We start from the raw sequence: 19,121 nt of genomic DNA, 5'->3' as shown, positions 1-19,121 counted from the left end.
TTTGGCCGCTTGCATTCAGCATTTTTCATGTTTCATACACCGATTTACAAGTAAAATATAGATTTGATGCCTTTTCAATTCCACAGTTTCACACACCCAGAAGCCCTTTTAATGTTGTTACTTACCTTACGCTATGTTTCAGAGACTCGACTATTTTATTGCGAGTTGGTAACCTGTTTAGGCGATTGCACCTTGTTGACTTGTTGCCTACTTGGCATGGAGATTGAATTTCAATAGGATTTTTACACGACTCAAAAATAAAATATTATTAGTTTTTAAAGTCAAGTCCACCAAAATCAAATCAAATTTAAATAAATTCAAAATATGACTATTTTATTTGAGACTTGTTTAAATTCAATCCATATCATTTTTGTTTGATGTTTATGTCGCCCATAATCAAAAGCTCGATCGCACGTAGTATATATTCCGTTGGATTAGAAAGCCCGCATAGCTTTCAAGGTCATGCCATGATGCCAGTTATCAAACCTATTACATTGGATAAGGTTAGAATCCAAATCACTATCTTACTACCATCTCATTTTACTATTGGCAAAGTTTAATCCAAGAGTTACTAAGCAGCCAAGACAAGATCGTTCTGAATCTCTGATCCCACTCGATTGGAAGCTTTCCCTACCAAGAAATTAGAACTAATTCATTTCTCTTTCTAGGATTCACTCCTGTATATCCCCAACAGAGTGAGATGGCGATTGGACAGTGAATATTAACTGATGCTAGAAATTTTCAACGGATGCTACCACTTTAATAATAATAACTAATTAAAAAAAAAAAAAAAGCAAATCTCAACATTTTTTTCTTAACAAAAGAAAAAAAAGAAAATTGAAACTATTATCAATCAGCAAGATAAATATAACATAAGATGCATCATACATTAGTTTTTACTTGCAAAAGATAAAACATGTATCTCGATAAGATAGCTTTAAAAAATAACAATTGCCCAGAACACTGAACCTAGAATCACCCATTCTTTCTTTTCTTTTTGGACAAGAAAATAAAAAGAATGACATTTGATGATTCTAAATTCTAATGTTTTATCCTCGTCCTACTAATATTTATCTCTGAGTTAGAAACCTATTTGCTTGATCTTTTTTCCATTCAGGTGAACCTAGAATTACCTATTCGATGACATAATATTTTTAAGCTCTGATGGGTCATTTCCAGTCATTCTTCTTCATTGTAATCAGCTCGAACCGATTGCTCGAACTCAGCATCCATGACGACTCCATCCATAAGATGGACAACAATCTCTCCCTTTCTAAGATCAACCCTTTCTGACCGAATCCTGTTAACAACTAGCATTCCATCTGTATCTTTTGAAATGTACAACGTAAACCCAGAAATTGAATCATAAGAGACCTCCCTGTCAAATGGTACAGTAACCGATGAAAGAGTCCGAGGAACAGCTGAGAAACCCAATATCCGAGAAACTATTGCATACGTATCATTCATCTTCTCCCCCACCATACTATCATTCACCCGTAGCCTCAAATCACGCTCGAAAGCTTTCTGGGAAGGGACAAAGACAGTAAAAGCAAGATCCTCAGGCAACATCTCCATCATCATCTCCCCAAACCTCCCAATAATCTTCTCACTCTCGGGAAGTTTTCCCAATTTCTTAGCTCGGTACAACCCAACTGCCCTACTTTCAACTGGTACTTCAGGAACCCGAAGCATCGAAATGATAACAACAAAAAGACAACAGACAGACACAACAACGCACACGAAAGCGATTGAATTCTTCAAAAGATACCCCCTCTTCATCTTCTTTGACAGTTCCATAACTTGCAGTTAGTTTGAAGAGGTATCGCATTCTTGATCAAACTCCAACCATTAACAGCATGCAAAACCCCCCTACCAAAACAGAAACAACTTACCTCAACGATTGCAAATTGTTGATTGTCAGCTAAACATCACAACTACCCATATCATAAGAAACCAAAACGAATCCAAAGCTTAGGACTAAATCAATGGTCAACATAATTTAAAGATCAAAGTAAGACGGGACGGGCTGTTACCAGGGGAGATATTGTGTTGACTGATGAGAGGGTGGAGGGGAGATCCGTAACTTCGTATTTTCCCGGCATAGATCTGAGTCGTCCTCGTCGCCGTCGACCCTCTCACCGTAAAAATCCCTTTGGATTTAAGATTTAGAGGCTGGCACCGGACGGCTTTAAATTGGGGTCAGTTGGCCCAAGCTAAATATGGTTGGGCTGTCTATTGTGTACGTATTCGTTTTAGGCCTTGTTGTGGAAATTGGATTTTTTAAGAATAAATTTTGGGGTAGCATGACCATGTCTTACCAAAACCGAAGTCGTACAAAATCTTAAACTTTCCTATCGTTTTTTTTTTTTTTTTTATGTATTTGAAGAAATGATATATTTTTAAAATAATTTTAAATAAATATCTTTTAATTAATGAAAGCCTCAAATAATTACATAAAAAATTTGTCAAAAACAAATCATGTCATGGGATAAGAATTCCAAGCAAGATTATCACTCGGAGGACAGGTTTTCTTCAATTTTTAGAGTAGTTAAAGAGTACCGGTTCTTATAGATTCAGTTTTGAGACAAAAAACAGAAAACGGCAAGAAAGTACAGAACATTAATTAGAAACTAAATTTATGTTACAAAATAAACAAGCAAACGAAACGCTACAGGGCAGTAGTCCCCACACCTCATCCTCCCATAGTACTCTACTTGACCCATCAGTCACATTTTTGACGCATTTGATCGTTTAGTACCCCAACATAACTCTTTTTCCCCTAACAACATGAGACGAGGCCCATATATTTGCATTTTTCAAAGTTGACATGATTTTGTCATATCCAGAGCATATACCATGAAGCATGCCAAGCCAAAACTATCTTTAGTTTTTTTTCCTTTTTTTTTTTAGATTAATAGGACACATATTGCATGAACTCTGAATCCGACTCGAGCGCCGCCATCGTATCCGCCGCCAAAACCACCTCAAGATCAACGTTTCCACCACCTTCTCTCCCCGGAAACGCCGATATCTTCCCGTCAAATTTGTTGGCCCTACCACTCCGAACCGCCAAAGGCCTTCCCCACCCGAAGTTGATGTCGTACATTGGAAATCTCGCGGAGCTACCCATCGTGATTGATGCACCATCAAAGTTTCCTAGCGGGAAACACTTCGGATCGCTCTCCCAATTCTCTACGTAGCGGCGCACCATAGTGTCGTCGTGGGCTATCACATTTTTGTTGAGTTGCTCTGCGCACCAGCGCAGATCCCGAGATAACACGTCACCTACTGACGCAATAGTTGGACTGCTTTGAATTGCATTCCCGAAGTAGTACGGATCCAGCTTCGGCTCCAGCCTGTGACGGCAATTCACTGCCATTCTGAAAGTCGTCGCCTTGTTAGAGGGCAATTTCCTCGCACGCGTCACCGCACGCCAGAGAAGTGCAGAGAGTGACTGAAACGATGAAATTTCCATGGTTTTGTTTTTGTTCGACTCCGTGTCGATTATCGGTTTCGACACGGTGTTCTTGAACCAGTTCTCTAGAATCGTCGTCAGCTTGCCGTTGTTGTTATTTAGGAAAGGGTCGTTGCTCTGCTTTCCCAACAGCTCTACTGCGTCGACATCGACGTTATCGATGCATTTCCGATTGTTGGTCCTTGCTTTCAGCTTCAGAAGTGCTTCTCTGCTGAAGCTAAAAATTCTTTCACGTAACGGCTCGTTGATGGAGAAGGTGACTTTTGGACCACCCTCTGGTAATCTCAGCACCGCCGACGAAATCAATGGCGAGCTACGGCTGAAGTCCGCTTGCTTCGAGATCCTCCTCACCCCACGAGACAACTCAGCGAAGGTGTTGAAGAAATTCCAAAACGACGTGCCATCGGTGACCACGTGGTTCACAGCGCAACCGATGAAAACGCCATCAGCGAGCTCCGTGACCTGCACAGCCAATAGGGGTTTGAAATGGCCTTCGTAGCTCACGGTTCGGTCAAAAGCGAAGAACTCCTTAATGCAGTCAGGCACATGGGTCGGAGCCAAGAGGTCACGAACTGACAAACTAGTAGCGGTGGCATGGATAAAGTCGACCCCGGCGTCGTTGCACGTGATATACACGTAGCCATCGGATTCTGTCCTCAATCGACCAGCGAGAGGCGGGAAGTGAGAGAGAGTTTGAGAGAGACCCAGTTTGAGGAGAGAGATAAGGGAATCAATGGGGATAGGAGGGCGGGTGAAGAGGCCACCCTTCTGGATGTAGTGGACGGAGAGCATGGGGAGGTCTGAGACGGAGAGCATGAGGTCTCCGAGCTTGGACTTTTGGTCCGGAGACACAGTGCATTTGGATATTAGAGTAGGAGAAGAGAAACCTGTCGAGCAAGGCATTTTCAGAATGGAGTACTACGTAAGTTTTTTGGGGAATTTTTCTGAGAATGTGGGTAGTTATGATTAATAGATCGAGAAGAATGCGGCTGCCTCTGGCTCTCGCTCGCTGGGTGTAATTGCGAGTGAGGAGTGAGGAAGGAAGGAGGAGTCGGGAGTGGTATATATAGTAGCGAAGGTGAGGTTGGGTTCATGCACTTTACCGATCGGGGCGGGGGCAGCAATGGTATACTATTTTCCTTTATTCAATTTTATTAATTGTCTTTGTTTTCATTATAATATTCGATTTATTTGGTGTTGGGTTGTAATCCGGTACTTCGATTCTGAATTTTTCTTGATGGTCGCTATTCGTAGGCTACGATAATTGGCACCACGTGACCCTGTGCTTCTGTACGCAACGGTATGCTTTTTATTTATATATCGCATTAATTTATTTTGTGCATTAATATTTATATATATATATATAATATATACACATTGTTTAAAATTGGCCGGAAGTTAATTATTTCTTTTGTGCATGGGACTATACATATAATATAACGTGAAGTATAAATAGCTGTGAATAAAATGCGCTGCAAATTAGCTCACTTACTTCAATTCATGTATATTACTTACGAAAGCCATGATCATTATGTGGACATTGCTAGACATTAACTCCAGAAGATGCATGGATATTTTGTCTCCAAATGGCAAGAACTCATATTTGTAAGATATTATTGATTATAAAGATAAATAACGAATGGATCATGAGGAATATGCAGGTTATAAAATGATAAAAAGAAATCATAGTTTTATATATATATATATATATATATATATATCTGTGTGCGCTCTATTAATATTTCTAATTAATTATATATATACGTATTATCTAAGATTTAAAATCTATGTAAAATAAGATAGTAATATTTAGATCTTCTTTCTTTTTATAATAAGAGGAGTAGAATACAAGAAGTCGAGGATTAAGGGAGACAAATGTTATCAAATTGGCAAGCTAGCTCGCAAGTATCTCACGATTATATATATATATATATATATATATATATACTATACATCAGTCAGTACTATTCACCCTATACTTTACACCTAACAGTTTTTTTTTTTTTTTTAGGGTATGAGGTGTGAGATATTGAATAGTTATTGATGGGAAGATTAATTCATATATATATATATATATATATATTATTTTCTACCTATGATGGATCAAGTTGGCCCCCATAAATATAATATCATAAGACATGGTCCTTTATCGGGAAGGCCTAGCTAGCTATGCCAAAATCAAATAGATTTGCCCGATCCACTTGACATTTTTAACGATCATTTTTAATTATTAGTTCTTGAAATCATTTATTATTTAGGCACAGTCCTGGTTTTTTACAAAGGCCTAGCTGCAGAAACAGATCTATTTTGACAATCATGGAAAGCATGGATAAGGTAGACGAGAGTGTGAATCTAATAATTAGAATATTGCCAAAGTAAAGGGTGGAAAAATGGGACAGTTATACTCAAGCTGGAAAAAGGAGACCAGGAATTTGTCTTATCTGCCTTAATTTATATTTTGATGACACCTTTAACATCATTCATATATCCACGTGGAAAATGGCATTCATAAGAAAATGGTGGGGCGCAGACATGCAACGAGTGGCCATTTAATAGAAATCATGGTCTTGATCATTTAATTAGACCGAGCTAGAGATTTATAATATTGTGAGAGTGACTCAGATTTTATGATGGTACTATACATACATGATGAGTAGTATATATGGAGATCAATACAGAATCTCTTAAGATTTTTTCTTCGAATCTCAGAGTATCCCACTAAAGTCTGCCTTTTGAGTTACACAATATAACGTTAACGTACAAACCATCATGAGATTATACGCATCCATTTCTTATTTTATTAGCATTAAATTAAATATTTTCTGTATGTTACAATCTTATTAAGGATGTCATTTGCCCAAAATGTCGAGAAAATTAATCTACGTGCGGGTCAAAATATATATAAGAGTGACAGAATTCCACTTGTCTCCATATTGGAGCCCTCTGATATATACTGGGGAGACCATATCTCTTGCCATAATATTGCGACAATTAATCTTCATACAATTGTTAAAATACCTACGTACTGATCTGACTAACAATATATTTTATTTTTATTTTTATCGGATACACTAAAAAGAAACATCACGTTACATAGCAATGGCAAAAGATATTACGACCACCTTATAATTCCTATAAATATATATATATATATATATATATTATTAATCATGGATCACAAACTCAGAGTCTCAGCAAATACGTGGTCTTAATTCTTACACTTTACCCTTACAAGTACTCATATTTAGAAGATTATCTATGATGGTGGGAGAAAATTAACAAAAGACTATTTATTACTTGAGTATATAATCTTTCGATCGCTTTAATTAAAAACATGTGATTTAATTATGGCAAATCATTTTAAAAAAAAACGTGGGACAAAATTATTTTAACCTATATATCATTTACACGATATGGCTTTTGGGTACTACGTACTATATATCTTTCGCATTTTACTAATTAATATATCATGCAAATGATCTGTTAATTAAATAAAATAAGATTAAATAGCAAATTAAAGTTTGCTTAATCAAGCAGTATGCTTTGTCAATTGGAACCGTATAAAATAAGGTTAGAGAAGATTCCACGACAATCCAAATTTCCTCATGCAAGATTTAATTACTCATAAATAATAAGGAACGTACGCCGACTTTTTACGTTCTGTATGTTGGCTGTCAATCATTCTCCAAATCCCAAGAATGGCCGGCGTTTAGAATCTTAAACTGTTTAGCTTATAATACTCATTAACTGTCTTGATCAGGAAAATTAATTACGTCTACTTGGGATATTTTTTTAATAACCAACATTATTAATATCGCATCTAATTTATTATAAATATAAAAATCCATTTAAAATACAGCCTAGCTAGCTACTTACGAGATTATCTGATTGATAGAAAAGGTCGGTACATAACTCGCGAGAATCTCCCGCAAACCGTCATTTCTGATTCGTTGGCCGGCTCTGTAGCATAACTCTATATATAAATCCAGTGCTTACAAATTATTTTTAGAGAGCTAGCCTAGACATGGTGCATGTCCAAGTACTAGGTCCCAATAAGAAGTCGTTGCAGTGTGTGTACCTTTGGCATTTTCCACATGTATGACAGTTCAAGACCAACTTGAGTTACAGGTATTCGGGATCGATCGAGCCATGCTACGTCTAATCAGGAAGTAGTACTCAACTGAAATTTAGCACCGGCCACGTGCCTTCCAGTTCAAGTCCAGCCATGAAATTGATCCATATGATCAGTTTTTATATGTCCTTGCTACCTAGTGTAACCACATCCATCCCTCATGTGTTTGTTTAAGGTTCTTTGAATTCGTTCAAAAAAAAAAAAAAAAGTTCTTTAAATTTGTAATGTAGTAAATGAATTTTGTTTCTGGTCTCAAAAGGAGGTTTTTCCCCCATAATTTTCTCCTCCCATATGCATGGTTCGTGGCAATTATCTACGCATGCAATTGCAATGAACATTGCAACTGCCATTTCTCTTAATTAATGGACAATTTACATAAAAGAAAAACACATAAGCTAGGGAGTGAACCAGCCAACAAACATACAAGAACAAGGAAAACACTACTCTCACCTATGAAACTCACCGATTTGATTTTTTATTTATCTATTATTATTTTTTTTTTACTTAAGGGTTAAGGAAATATTTTTTAATGAATTTGTGATTTTTATTGTTTTAAAATGTTTAAGGTGTTTAAAAAAATATTTAAAAAAAATTGTTGTTCGGCGGCTCCCCTTGGCGAGAGTAGCACCACCTAAGAACAAACAATACATCATATAGTACAGAAAATAAGAATAAATGGGAAAATGGTTCCAATTAAATTGTACGGTTCGATCCATAGTACTAATTGGCCAAAGCGAATTAAGGAGGCTAACGTTAATTTGAGTAATCCATTTATATATATATATATATATATATATATATATATACAGATTTTATCGAGAAATACACTGTAGGCACTACAAGAAACAGAGCCTTTCCCGGCGCCTAAAATCGCTGCTAATAATGCATAAAATCGCTGCAAATACTTATTTGCAGCGATTTATGCTGCGTCGGCACTCCGTCGCAGTTGTTGCGCCTTTTAAAAAATTTGTCAGCGAAATGAAAAATTCGTCGCCAAAAATTTTTATTGGCAGCGATTTTTTCCCCCGCAAATATACTTAATTTCGCCGCAAATAATGATTGAATTTCACTCTTCTATCGCTGCGAAAAATTATTTGCAGCACTTTAGATTGTTGCGAATACCCAAATAATCGCCGTAAATAGCGCATATTTTTGTCACAGCGATTTTACAAACGCTGCAAATAGTAGCCCCAATTTATTTGCGGCGACTATTTTTCGCTGCTAATACTTATTAGCATCGACTTTTAGTCGCCGCAAATAAATCTCGTCATATGACTTTTTTTTGGCGTCCAACTATGTTCGCCGCAGATGATGAATATTTCTTTTTGCAACGAAATAATAATCGCCGCAAAATCATTTTGATTGTTAGATTGCTTTGACGTCCACTCTTGTTCGCCGCAAAAACTGATTCTTATTAGATTAAATCTTTTTGCAGCGAATTTTAAATCGCCGCAAAAGAGATTTTGAACCTAAAATCGGCAGTATACGTACAGAATGCAAAATTTGTAGTGGGTACCTAATTCCCTGCTCCAACTGATTCACAACATTAGCAAATAGTACTTTAATCCAATACTTGTTAGCATAAAATGTTGTACATTAATATATATAAATTCAAGTTCCCATCCAATACATCATCAATACATCATACCCTTTAAGGTTACTATAAACTGGCATATGGTGCATTAATGGAAGGCAATAATGTCTTACAAATGGGAGCAGCTAATGTCTCTTACAACTTTAATCATGAACAAACATATCACTTGCATCCACAATCCAAGTGATACAAGTATAAACAAATATAAAAAATATGCTTGCTTGGGTGGTGTTCATCCGCAACTTCGAGATATCGATCGTTGATGATTTGCGATGACTTGTATATTGAGGGGCAAAGATCGATCCAGCTGTCTGGAACAGGGTTATCGCCGCAAATTTAGATTTATGCCTTCTACATTCGCTCCACAAAAGAAATATCCATAAAATGAAAATCTGCAATTAATATAAAAACAAATGGTGTACATGAACAAATAATGGGGCATTTAATAGGGAATCTGTAGTGGAGTACACTGCCTTCTACATTATATAATTTTTTTAAAGCATAAAACTCACACGATTTCTTGGTAGAAATTATGTAAAACCTATTAATACATTCTAAACCAAAAGAGTTGGGGGATCGAGGGTTTCCAAAATTTCCAAGCCTATTAACGTACCTGTTACTGTGTGGCCACGTCACTCATAAAAATAATTTCTAAAACCTATTAACGTACCTGTTAACTGTTTGTATATTTATCCTCAAAGAGAGTCGAAATTTTTTTATTCTTTTTACATGCAAACACTCTATTACTGTGTGGCCACGTCACTCATAAAAATAATTTAAAACAAAAATATTTTTTATACTAACTGATATGGTAGTTTTTTTATATCAATAATATATTTGGTGTGTAAATAAGTAGGATGGTAAAAATATTTTATTTTTCAGTTTTTGGGCCAGACCTTGCCCATATATTTCAGTTTTTGGTGTGGAGTACACTGCCTTCTACATTATATAGTTTTTTTAAAGCATAAAACTCACACGATTTCTTGGTAGAAATTATGTAAAACCTATTAATACATTCTAAACCAAAAGAGGAAAAAATCCATGATTCCTTTTCCATCTAGCTAGCTAGCTACCTAATAGAAATATATATTGTTAATCTAATTAACAAAGGTATTAAAATGGAAGTATATATATGTATTCAAGATGATTATGATCTGTATTAGATCATGTGGTACATTATATTTGCATATACCACATGCATAAAAAAAAATATGATTCCAAATGTGCACGGGTTGTTTATGAAAACTTATTAAACTATCAAGCTGCCATCTACAATTTGAGTACAAGGCACGAATGAACATCAACTATCAAGCTGCTGAGAGTAATAAAAACTATCAAGCTCTACTCTAAAACAAGTAAACAACATAACTAAATTTAAGAAGAAAAGACTACATGTAGTGATGGTATTACCTATCCAGAAGTCTCGTATGATCTGAAGTTACTTCATGCTTTTGAAGGAATTTCTCCATTAATTCTACGAACATCCTATTAAACATAAACAAAGTTAGGTTTGACACCCACCACACTTATACATCCATCATAAAGTTCCCAACTCTTGAAAACTATAACATAATTTAAGGCCTAATTTCCAATCAAAGTACATATCAATACTCATCCCAAGCATGCTGAGTAAAAACCATCCCAGACTCAGAGTCTAAGTCAAAACCTCTATATGCGTCTAAATGTCTAGGCTCAACAGGTACGCAATGGGATATGGGGGTAAACGTATAAGTAATTCACCGGTAGATATACAAGTGTTGATGTCTGTTCTGGTAATTTTTTACAGGATACCATCAAGTACCTTAAAATCTATTCGGTGGCGTAGCTCACGTCCAGGATATGTGCATAGTCCGAAGTATGTGTCACCACCATGATCAGTACCCTGTGCACATTTTGCATAATGCAAAATGTTAATGGATCATCTTTTAGCAAGTCTAAAACATACAAAGATACATGCATGACAGATAAGCAGAAGGAAATGGCTTAAAATACACAAACGTTCTGCATATATGATTCGGACTATGCATCTTTCATTTTTCGCTTCTAATTTACAGATGATTGAGTTAAGAAAGTTTGAAGATCTTTTACTTTTTCTTCTTTTAAGTCTTCTTTTCAACCAAAAGAGAAATGATACTTGGACGGTATATAAAATGACAAGTTATTTCGTTATCCCATTTATCATAGACTTTATAACTCAAAATATACTTTTCTGACTAACCTCTTGATATATAAAAGCGGACAAGTGACTGGAACTACTTAAAATAGAATCAGACAAGTGTCCAAAGGACATCAATTATTCTAAAAACTTAAACTTAAAAACACAACTCCAACAATACATATCAAGCTAACACAAATTGGCACCACCTTGCCTTTATATGTGCAGCCAGAATCTGCCCATGGAGCCCAGAAACTGAAACAAATGTTTTGAGTTTCCTAGGACTCAAAACAGATGTTTCATAGGGAAGACAAACTGCTATTTAGAGGTTAAAGAATCAATAATCATAAAAGTTTAAACTTTTATGAACCACCATGCTGGGTCTATCAAGTTAAGACACTAACCGAACATACGAAAATGGCAGATATGGGCTTCTATTTCTACCATTTGGATACTTTTAAAAAATTGAAATAGGGATTCTAAGTCTTACGGCAGCTCAAGTGGCTGCAAATAGACTAAGGCCTTTAGGAAGTGGTCCTCCAAGCAGATTCCCAGAGTTTAAGTCATATTGCAGTATTGTCATTGCAAACTACCAAAAATAGAAGCCCATTCCAAACTACTTATTTTTACAATGTGATAAAACACAAACGGCCTAATTTGAAATTTGTATGTAACCCTTCATACACTAATTTGAAACGGGAACCAAACATACCGTTCATACTACAATCCCCACCTATAGCATACCATAACTAATTTGTGTACATAAAGTAGGCCTATCTATACTTGAGCAGAAGCACAAATTGGGAACTCGTATATAATGTATAAAAATTACATGAAATTCATATCATTTGTATAGAAGTCCATAGTAGAAGTAAATCGCATAGGGGAATGAAGACATCACCTGCTTGTAGACCTTCCGTGAATTTGTAGTTCAAATTCAAATTCTCTAAGTTCATTACTTCTAGCGTAAGACGACCCCACCCATGAGATACCATGTACATCCAATATGGTATGAATTAGCCTGTACAACAAGCAACCAAATGTTGTTAAGCATGCCAGTACTACACCCAATCGATATGTATAGTGAAAGCATTAAAGCGTAGATACTTACATGTTTGACTCATGTAAGTATGAGGCCTAACATCATCTCATCATTTTTGGTACATATTATCATACCTATTCCTTTGGATATAACTTGAGCCAATACATATGCTTTCCCAACCCAGCTTGCTCCCACAAAACATATACATATAACCTCCCATTGGATATATATTCTATATATATCTTGTCAATCCACCATCTTAGGCCAAAAATGCACCACAAAATACCACAAAAAAAATTCCCATATTTTTAACCCCAAAAAATATCCTCACTGAGTCTCCCGAAGAGACTCAATGAGGGATGGGTTCGCAGCTAAGATGGCCCTCAACATACGATCGGTTTCATTTTGTTTCTCCATCATAACCTCCATGTTTGCCTTCATTGACGCCATCTCAATCTTGGAAGCTTCAGCCTCTTTCTTATGTTTTTCAATCAAAGCTATATACTCTTTCTCTCGTGCCAAGGAGTGTTTTCTTGTAGACTCGGGGATCACCATCTCTCCCAGTCCTCTTGCATAACCCGGTCGATGCCCAAGTACCTCTCTGAATACACCCGCTGCTGCTTCATCAGTTCGTTTGTCTGGTTCTAAATTATCCAGCTTTCCTACCATATCCTTCAGCAATATGACATAATGAACCGATTATGAACTTATATGTCCTAATAATGCATTTTTATGATTCAATCTGATAAATATGTATTCCGTCATTGCATTTAACATACAAAATTTATGCTAGAATATACTCACATAAATGTCTTCGGTAGCAGGTGTCACAAATTTATCTTTCTTCTTGGACCAGTGGGTTTCCTTGTAGAATATATATATATATATATATATATATATATATATATATATTGCTCGATTCCCTCAAAATTTCGATATAAAAACACTATTTTCAACTATAAATCTCATAAAATAAATATTTAAAGCATTAGACCATAAACATCAATTTCAGCACAAACGCTGAGAATATGTGATTTAAACAGGCCAAAACACTTTTATACAATCTCCTTGTTCTTTGTTTATCTTGTAACAATTTTTTTTTCACCCTAAAATCTAGCACCACGTGTTTCCTCATGACTTTGCCTCTTCCATTTTACTTATATGAAGCAACAGATGCAACTTTGTGATTAGGTCCTGTGTGTGTGTGTGTATAAATATATATATATATATATATAGAGAGAGAGAGAGAGAGAGAGAGAGTGAGAGAGAGGGTAGTGGATTTGTAGTTGCTTCAGATATTTAATACTACAACAATCCAAAATGCATTATCCAGCACAATATATTATTATATTGTATAAGGGAAAGGCCAGAAATATATGTATATTAATGGCATAGAAGATTTCATGAGAAAGGTATGGGAGCATACATAATGCAAGTCTAGTAATAGTACTACTCAGCTTTTCTGTGATTTTTTTTTTATCAATTTTTTTTCCTTCCTGCAACACTAAGCAGAAAGAAATTGAGTAAAATTGTCCCAACCACCAAGATTCTTACTGGCTAGCTGGCTTGTGAATTGATTAAAGCTTGATATGCTTGTAATCCATGCAACTTTTCTAATAATTTTTTATATCTTTATTGGTCTCTAATGGGTCATGCCGGCTCAACTAGCTGCTGCTATGCATGCAGGGCCAAAATTTATATATAAAACCCTCATATATGATATTATATATATATATATATATATATATATATACATTTATAAAGCATCTACAGTTTGGGCAGTTGCCCAGCTTGCGCTTGATGTAGGGCAAAGAAAGTAAGTTTGCCCAGATTTCTTGGCCAGTACATCTTTTCACAATGATCTATCTGTTTGATTTTCATGATCTATGGTGACCTTTCCATGAAATGAGTGCTATAAATATTGTTGGAGATTAGATGGGAGATAATATATATATAGGGGTTTTTTTTTTCAAATGCGAAAATCAATTTTGGAATTTAATAGATTCTTTTAGGAGAATATGTTCTAATTTAATGAGTCTTATCGAGGATTCTTATCTATTAGTATTTGTTTTTGCTTAATAGTTAAAGAATTGTTTTTTAATGACTTGATAATATTTTTACTTTTGCAAAATATTTAAGAGGTTTAAAAAAAGAAATAGGCTGTTCGGTGAGACTTCTCAGTGGGTGTAGCATCACCCTTTTTTTAGAAGTTCTAAAGGCAATATCTTCATTTGAGGGAAAAGGGAATACACTATAATTTTTGAAAAGTTTGCGGTATGAAAAGTTTGAGAGGTGATTTTAAATTTGATGATAGTTGGAGGAGGTTTTGTATATTTCTCCCATTCCGTTTCTTGATGGTGAAATAGTAAGAGAAATAGTTTACATATTTACAAGAGATAAAATTTTAGCTCAGTTGGGGAATATATTTGTAGGAAATAGTGAGATAAAATTTACAACAGATAAAGTTTACATATAATAGTTTGGAACTTCAAAGACAGTCGACTAAAACACAAACACAAACAATGCACCAGTGAAGGGTTGATGAATAAACCAAACATAACTCAAAATCCATAAGCTACAGATCAACAAAAAAAAATTATCACTCAGAAACCAGAATGCATAAGCTAGAGATCAACAAATCCATTAAGACTGCAGTGAATGTTCGACACACTCTTAATCAGTACCCACCAAAATGCATAATTTTTGCAATAAGCAGCTCATGCGAGGATGAAGGGGGAGAGCAATTTCTTAAAGGGAACCACTTACAAGTGTCGATGGATGATCTCGACCGCCGATATTGGCCTTCCCAAAACAATCACTCGGAAACGGACCGCGGGGAGGCACTGACTCCGCTGCTGCTTCAAGTCTGGAATGAGGGGCCTGGGATGAATTTTTGCTCTAGAATCGCCGGGCGCGAACAGGGGCGAAAACAAGTTGGTACGCCAAAATGGGGACGAAGGAAATCGGGATTTGGGGGGAAATAGGGATTTGGGGGGAAGTCTGAAAATCGATGGAGGTAATGGCGCCGTTTACATTAAAATCAGATTCACAGCGAACTTATGCGTCGGCAGAACATTTTGGGATTTTGCGGCGGTTTAATTCGCCGTAAGTATCGTTAAAATCGCTGCAAAAGTAAAAAGTTTTTTACGGCGAAAATTTTCGTCGCAAATAAGCATAAAATCGCCGCAAAAAAGGACAATAATACGCACGGGTTGGAAGCCGCGTCGACCAAATCTATCGCCGTAAATAATGACTTATTGCGGCGACATTTATTGCAGCAGACCAAAAATCGCCGCAATAGAGCCATTTTCTTGTAGTGAGGAGGATTTAAATTATGAGTAAAGATAACTACACAACACATTTCACAACATATATATTTCACAACACATGTTATAAAATAATGTTATTTTAGTAAAATAATGTTATTTTTACAAGTTAGATTATAAAAATAACCTTTTTTTTTAAATATTGTTGTGTAAAATGTTATGAGAAGTGATGTGTTTTTATCAATTTTCCTAATTTATATGCATGCAAATTATTCAACGTCGTTGAATTACTACTTTCAATCTCGTGTCCCCTAGCTCGCAATATTCTTGGAAAGGAGCAAACAAACAAAAGCTATTTTTGGAGAAAATAGAGCTTCAATGTGTCAGATCAATGTCGAAGGAAAGCTAAGCACCCAAGGATAGAGCTACACGAAGTTCGAACGCGTTGGAAGCTGGTGCCTTATGGAGGAATATGGCCGGTAAATGGAGTACTTGTGGATCAGGAGCACATCATTTGGAACTAAAAAATCCAGTCAACTCTAGATTTGAAACCATTAAATGAGGAGGCGCATGATGGTCACACGTCGTGGTTGGTGGCGCATGCATGCATGACCTTCATATGAAGTCAACAGAATGGGATGTCAAGGGTTGAGATGAGTCAAGTGCAATGCATGGGCAGTTTAAAAAATAAAAAATAAAATAAATAAAAACAAAAAAGAGGATAAATTATGTGGGGGTATGTTGGGGGTGGGGGGTGGGGGGTTTGAGGGAAAGGCTGATCAAGCGATGAAAGTTTGGAGAACCCTCAATCGGTCAAATTGCAATCTGCCATATTGTAGTAGAAGTAAATTTTCATTTCAAAAAGAGAAGGCTCAATAATCTTTTGCAAAACTTAATTAACACCCGGTCTTACTATATCCAATTGATGATGATTAGTTTTACCTAGTTATTTCCTTCAATGTTCCTTATTATTGGGAGTGAGCACCGATTTAATCGGAGTCAGATTCTCCTAAATCAGACTCCGACTCCGACTTGTGTAAACTTCGATCCGACTCCAACTCCGACTTGTCGGAGTGGAGTCAGATTTGGGCGTTCAGCTTCGAACTTTTTCTTTTTACTTCATATTTAACCCATTTAAAAAAGAATTTTTGTGCGCTTTCAAATATCAATTTTTTGAAAAAATTAAAAAATAAAACTAAATCATTCACTGCTAATTTATTTTATACTAGAATCTAACTTGTTTTTATACTAGATTTATACTATATTGTCTAATTACATGTTATAATACTTTACTAATTTTGTATTTTGTGTTATTAACTTATTATACTAGACTTATTAGTTATTTCTATACTAGTGTCTAATTATTTATTTCTATACAAGACTTATACTATATATAATGTCTAATTGTATGTTATTATACATTAGTATTATATGTTATTACATTAATGTCTAGCTTATTCCTAACTTAATTATATACTAGACTTTCTAGCGTCTAATTACATGTTATTATACTTTAGTAAATTAGTATGGGTTATTAGCTTATTCTACTAGACTTATTTAAATACTAGTGTCTAACTTATTTTTATACTTGATTATATAAGGTAGTAATACTATGATGTCTACATATATTAAACTATCGTTAGTCTATTTATATTATAGTATAAGTATATTATTTTATAATAATTAGCTCATACTAATATATTATTGAATTTAACTTATATATAAGTTATTGTTATATAACTATACTAGAATATATGATAAATATATAGATAAATACATATTTTTCTAATATATGTATAATATCAGAGTCGGAGTCAGAGGGCAAAGTTGGAGTCGGAGTAGGATCGAATCGGAGTCGGTCCAACAACACCCCCGACTCTGACTCCGACTGAAAAATTAAAAGGAAATCCGACTCCATTTTGTCATAGTCGAAGCGAAGCCAGATTCGGAGTCCAAATTTTAAATTTTTGCTCAACCCTACAGCTTGTTATGTATACTATTACTTTGTAGCCAAAATGTATACTACTGCTTTCCAAACAGCTATTAATTTATTGCAAACAGAAGTTTCATAAATGGTTATTCCACTTCAAACAACGACCATCATATAATAAAAGAACCAAAACTATATATATGCACCATTTATGCGCTCTCAACTGTGTTGCTTCTTATATAACGGAATTTGGACATTAAAAATAAGTATGAAGATTCATTGATTAATGAGTAATGCTGCATATACATTTTCACTTTTATTTCGAATTATCTTTTATCTTTTTAAAATTCGTATACAATATCATCTTATCATAATAGAGTTAGAATATAGTCTATAGATTTTATTCAAATGATATAGTCACTAGCTAGACATGAGAAATCATGGGCTGAGAGCAAAAGAAATTTAGAATTTTGCCACTTAATTGATAGATGACGCGCATGAAGGCCGAAGCAATGAACCTTTGAAGAAAGTTAACAAAATTTCCCCATACATGCATGGTACCTACTACCTTCTTGCGTTAATGGCATACTTCATCTCCAACAATCTCTTTCCGTATGACGGCACAAGTCAAAACTTTGACCCTCTAAACTCTATATATATATATATATTATTTGGTAGTTTGGGTTTATAGTGCGGGTGAATATTCATGCACCAGAATATGGACTGTGCTAATAATTGGATGGTCCCGTTGACGTTCTTTGAATGAGGCATAAGGCCGGCCATCCATGCATGCTTCTTTCCTGACAGGTTCAGACGACCAAATTCATCCCGGCCGAAACGAATCTCAAATTATAAACTGATCTGTTTAATTGACCTGTTCTTACATATATAAACACTTATATTTTTTTTTTCTTCATAAAAGGCCTAATAAGAAGAGTGTGGTAACTCTTTATAAAGACTAAGATGCATTTGTTCCTAAGCCGTGTAGAACTTCTCAACACACCCCCTCACGTGGGGGCCAGTAATTTTGGTACCATCATCGTGGGTAGGTCGCATGAGTCCATCATCGATCATAGTTTAACCTGGCTTTGATACCATATGAAATCACCACTTGTCCTAAAAGTTTAAGTGTATGCTATACTCCCTTTCAATAGGTGGCCCAACACGTATAGTATTTAATTAAATGGGATAGAATGTAGAATCAAGATTCGAACTCAAGACATCTACTCTTATACCATATAAAAACACTTATTTCTTCTCATAAAAGGCTTAATAGGAGAAACGAGATAACTCCTTATAAAAATCAAGATGAGTTTGTTTCTAAACTCTGTGGGATTTCTCAACATTACAATATTTGATAACAAATTTTCGCACCATAGGAGTAGTACGTCTAACTAGCTTGACATGATCCGTTAAATTATAAAATTATTTTTATTATAAAATAAATTTAATATATTATATCAAATCACATCAATTTATAAGCTTAATCTCATAAAATCTTCTTTTATAGATGTAACACTTTTCAAC

General features: G+C 35.3%; 3 protein-coding genes across 3 annotated transcripts in view; all 3 read right to left on the bottom strand.

Moving 5' to 3' along the window:
• Window positions 1–1,145: 1,145 nt before the first annotated feature.
• Window positions 1,146–2,186, bottom strand: LOC121248993. The gene is made up of 2 exons (XM_041147662.1): window positions 2,034–2,186; window positions 1,146–1,869 (listed from the first exon to the last, which is right to left on the bottom strand). The coding sequence occupies exon 2, from the start codon at window positions 1,795–1,797 to the stop codon at window positions 1,180–1,182; it is 618 nt and encodes a 205-aa protein (XP_041003596.1). The 5' UTR covers window positions 1,798–1,869; window positions 2,034–2,186; the 3' UTR covers window positions 1,146–1,179.
• A 358-nt stretch (window positions 2,187–2,544) lies between these two features.
• Window positions 2,545–4,512, bottom strand: LOC121237676 (uncharacterized acetyltransferase At3g50280). The gene has a single exon (XM_041134871.1). It carries the CDS (start codon window positions 4,376–4,378, stop codon window positions 2,912–2,914), a length of 1,467 nt encoding a protein of 488 aa, XP_040990805.1. The 5' UTR covers window positions 4,379–4,512; the 3' UTR covers window positions 2,545–2,911.
• Window positions 4,513–15,267: 10,755 nt separating this feature from the next.
• The window catches only part of LOC121247329 (leucine-rich repeat extensin-like protein 1), a 34,994-nt gene continuing 31,140 nt past the window's right edge, over window positions 15,268–19,121 (bottom strand). The window contains exon 5 of the transcript XR_005937248.1: window positions 15,268–15,278. The gene's annotated coding sequence lies outside the window, so the exon portion shown is untranslated. The remainder of the gene's footprint in view (window positions 15,279–19,121) is intronic.

This window comes from Juglans microcarpa x Juglans regia, chromosome 1D, assembly GCF_004785595.1.
Source record: "Juglans microcarpa x Juglans regia isolate MS1-56 chromosome 1D, Jm3101_v1.0, whole genome shotgun sequence".
Lineage (NCBI taxonomy): Eukaryota > Viridiplantae > Streptophyta > Magnoliopsida > Fagales > Juglandaceae > Juglans > Juglans microcarpa x Juglans regia.
This window is presented reverse-complemented; position numbering and strand designations above follow the sequence as displayed.

Excerpts from the sequence above, each read along its gene's own strand:
- LOC121248993 (XM_041147662.1), bottom strand. The coding sequence starts at position 1,797 with ATGGAACTGTCAAAGAAGATGAAGAGGGGGTATCTTTTGAAGAATTCA.
- LOC121237676 (XM_041134871.1), bottom strand. The coding sequence starts at position 4,378 with ATGCCTTGCTCGACAGGTTTCTCTTCTCCTACTCTAATATCCAAATGC.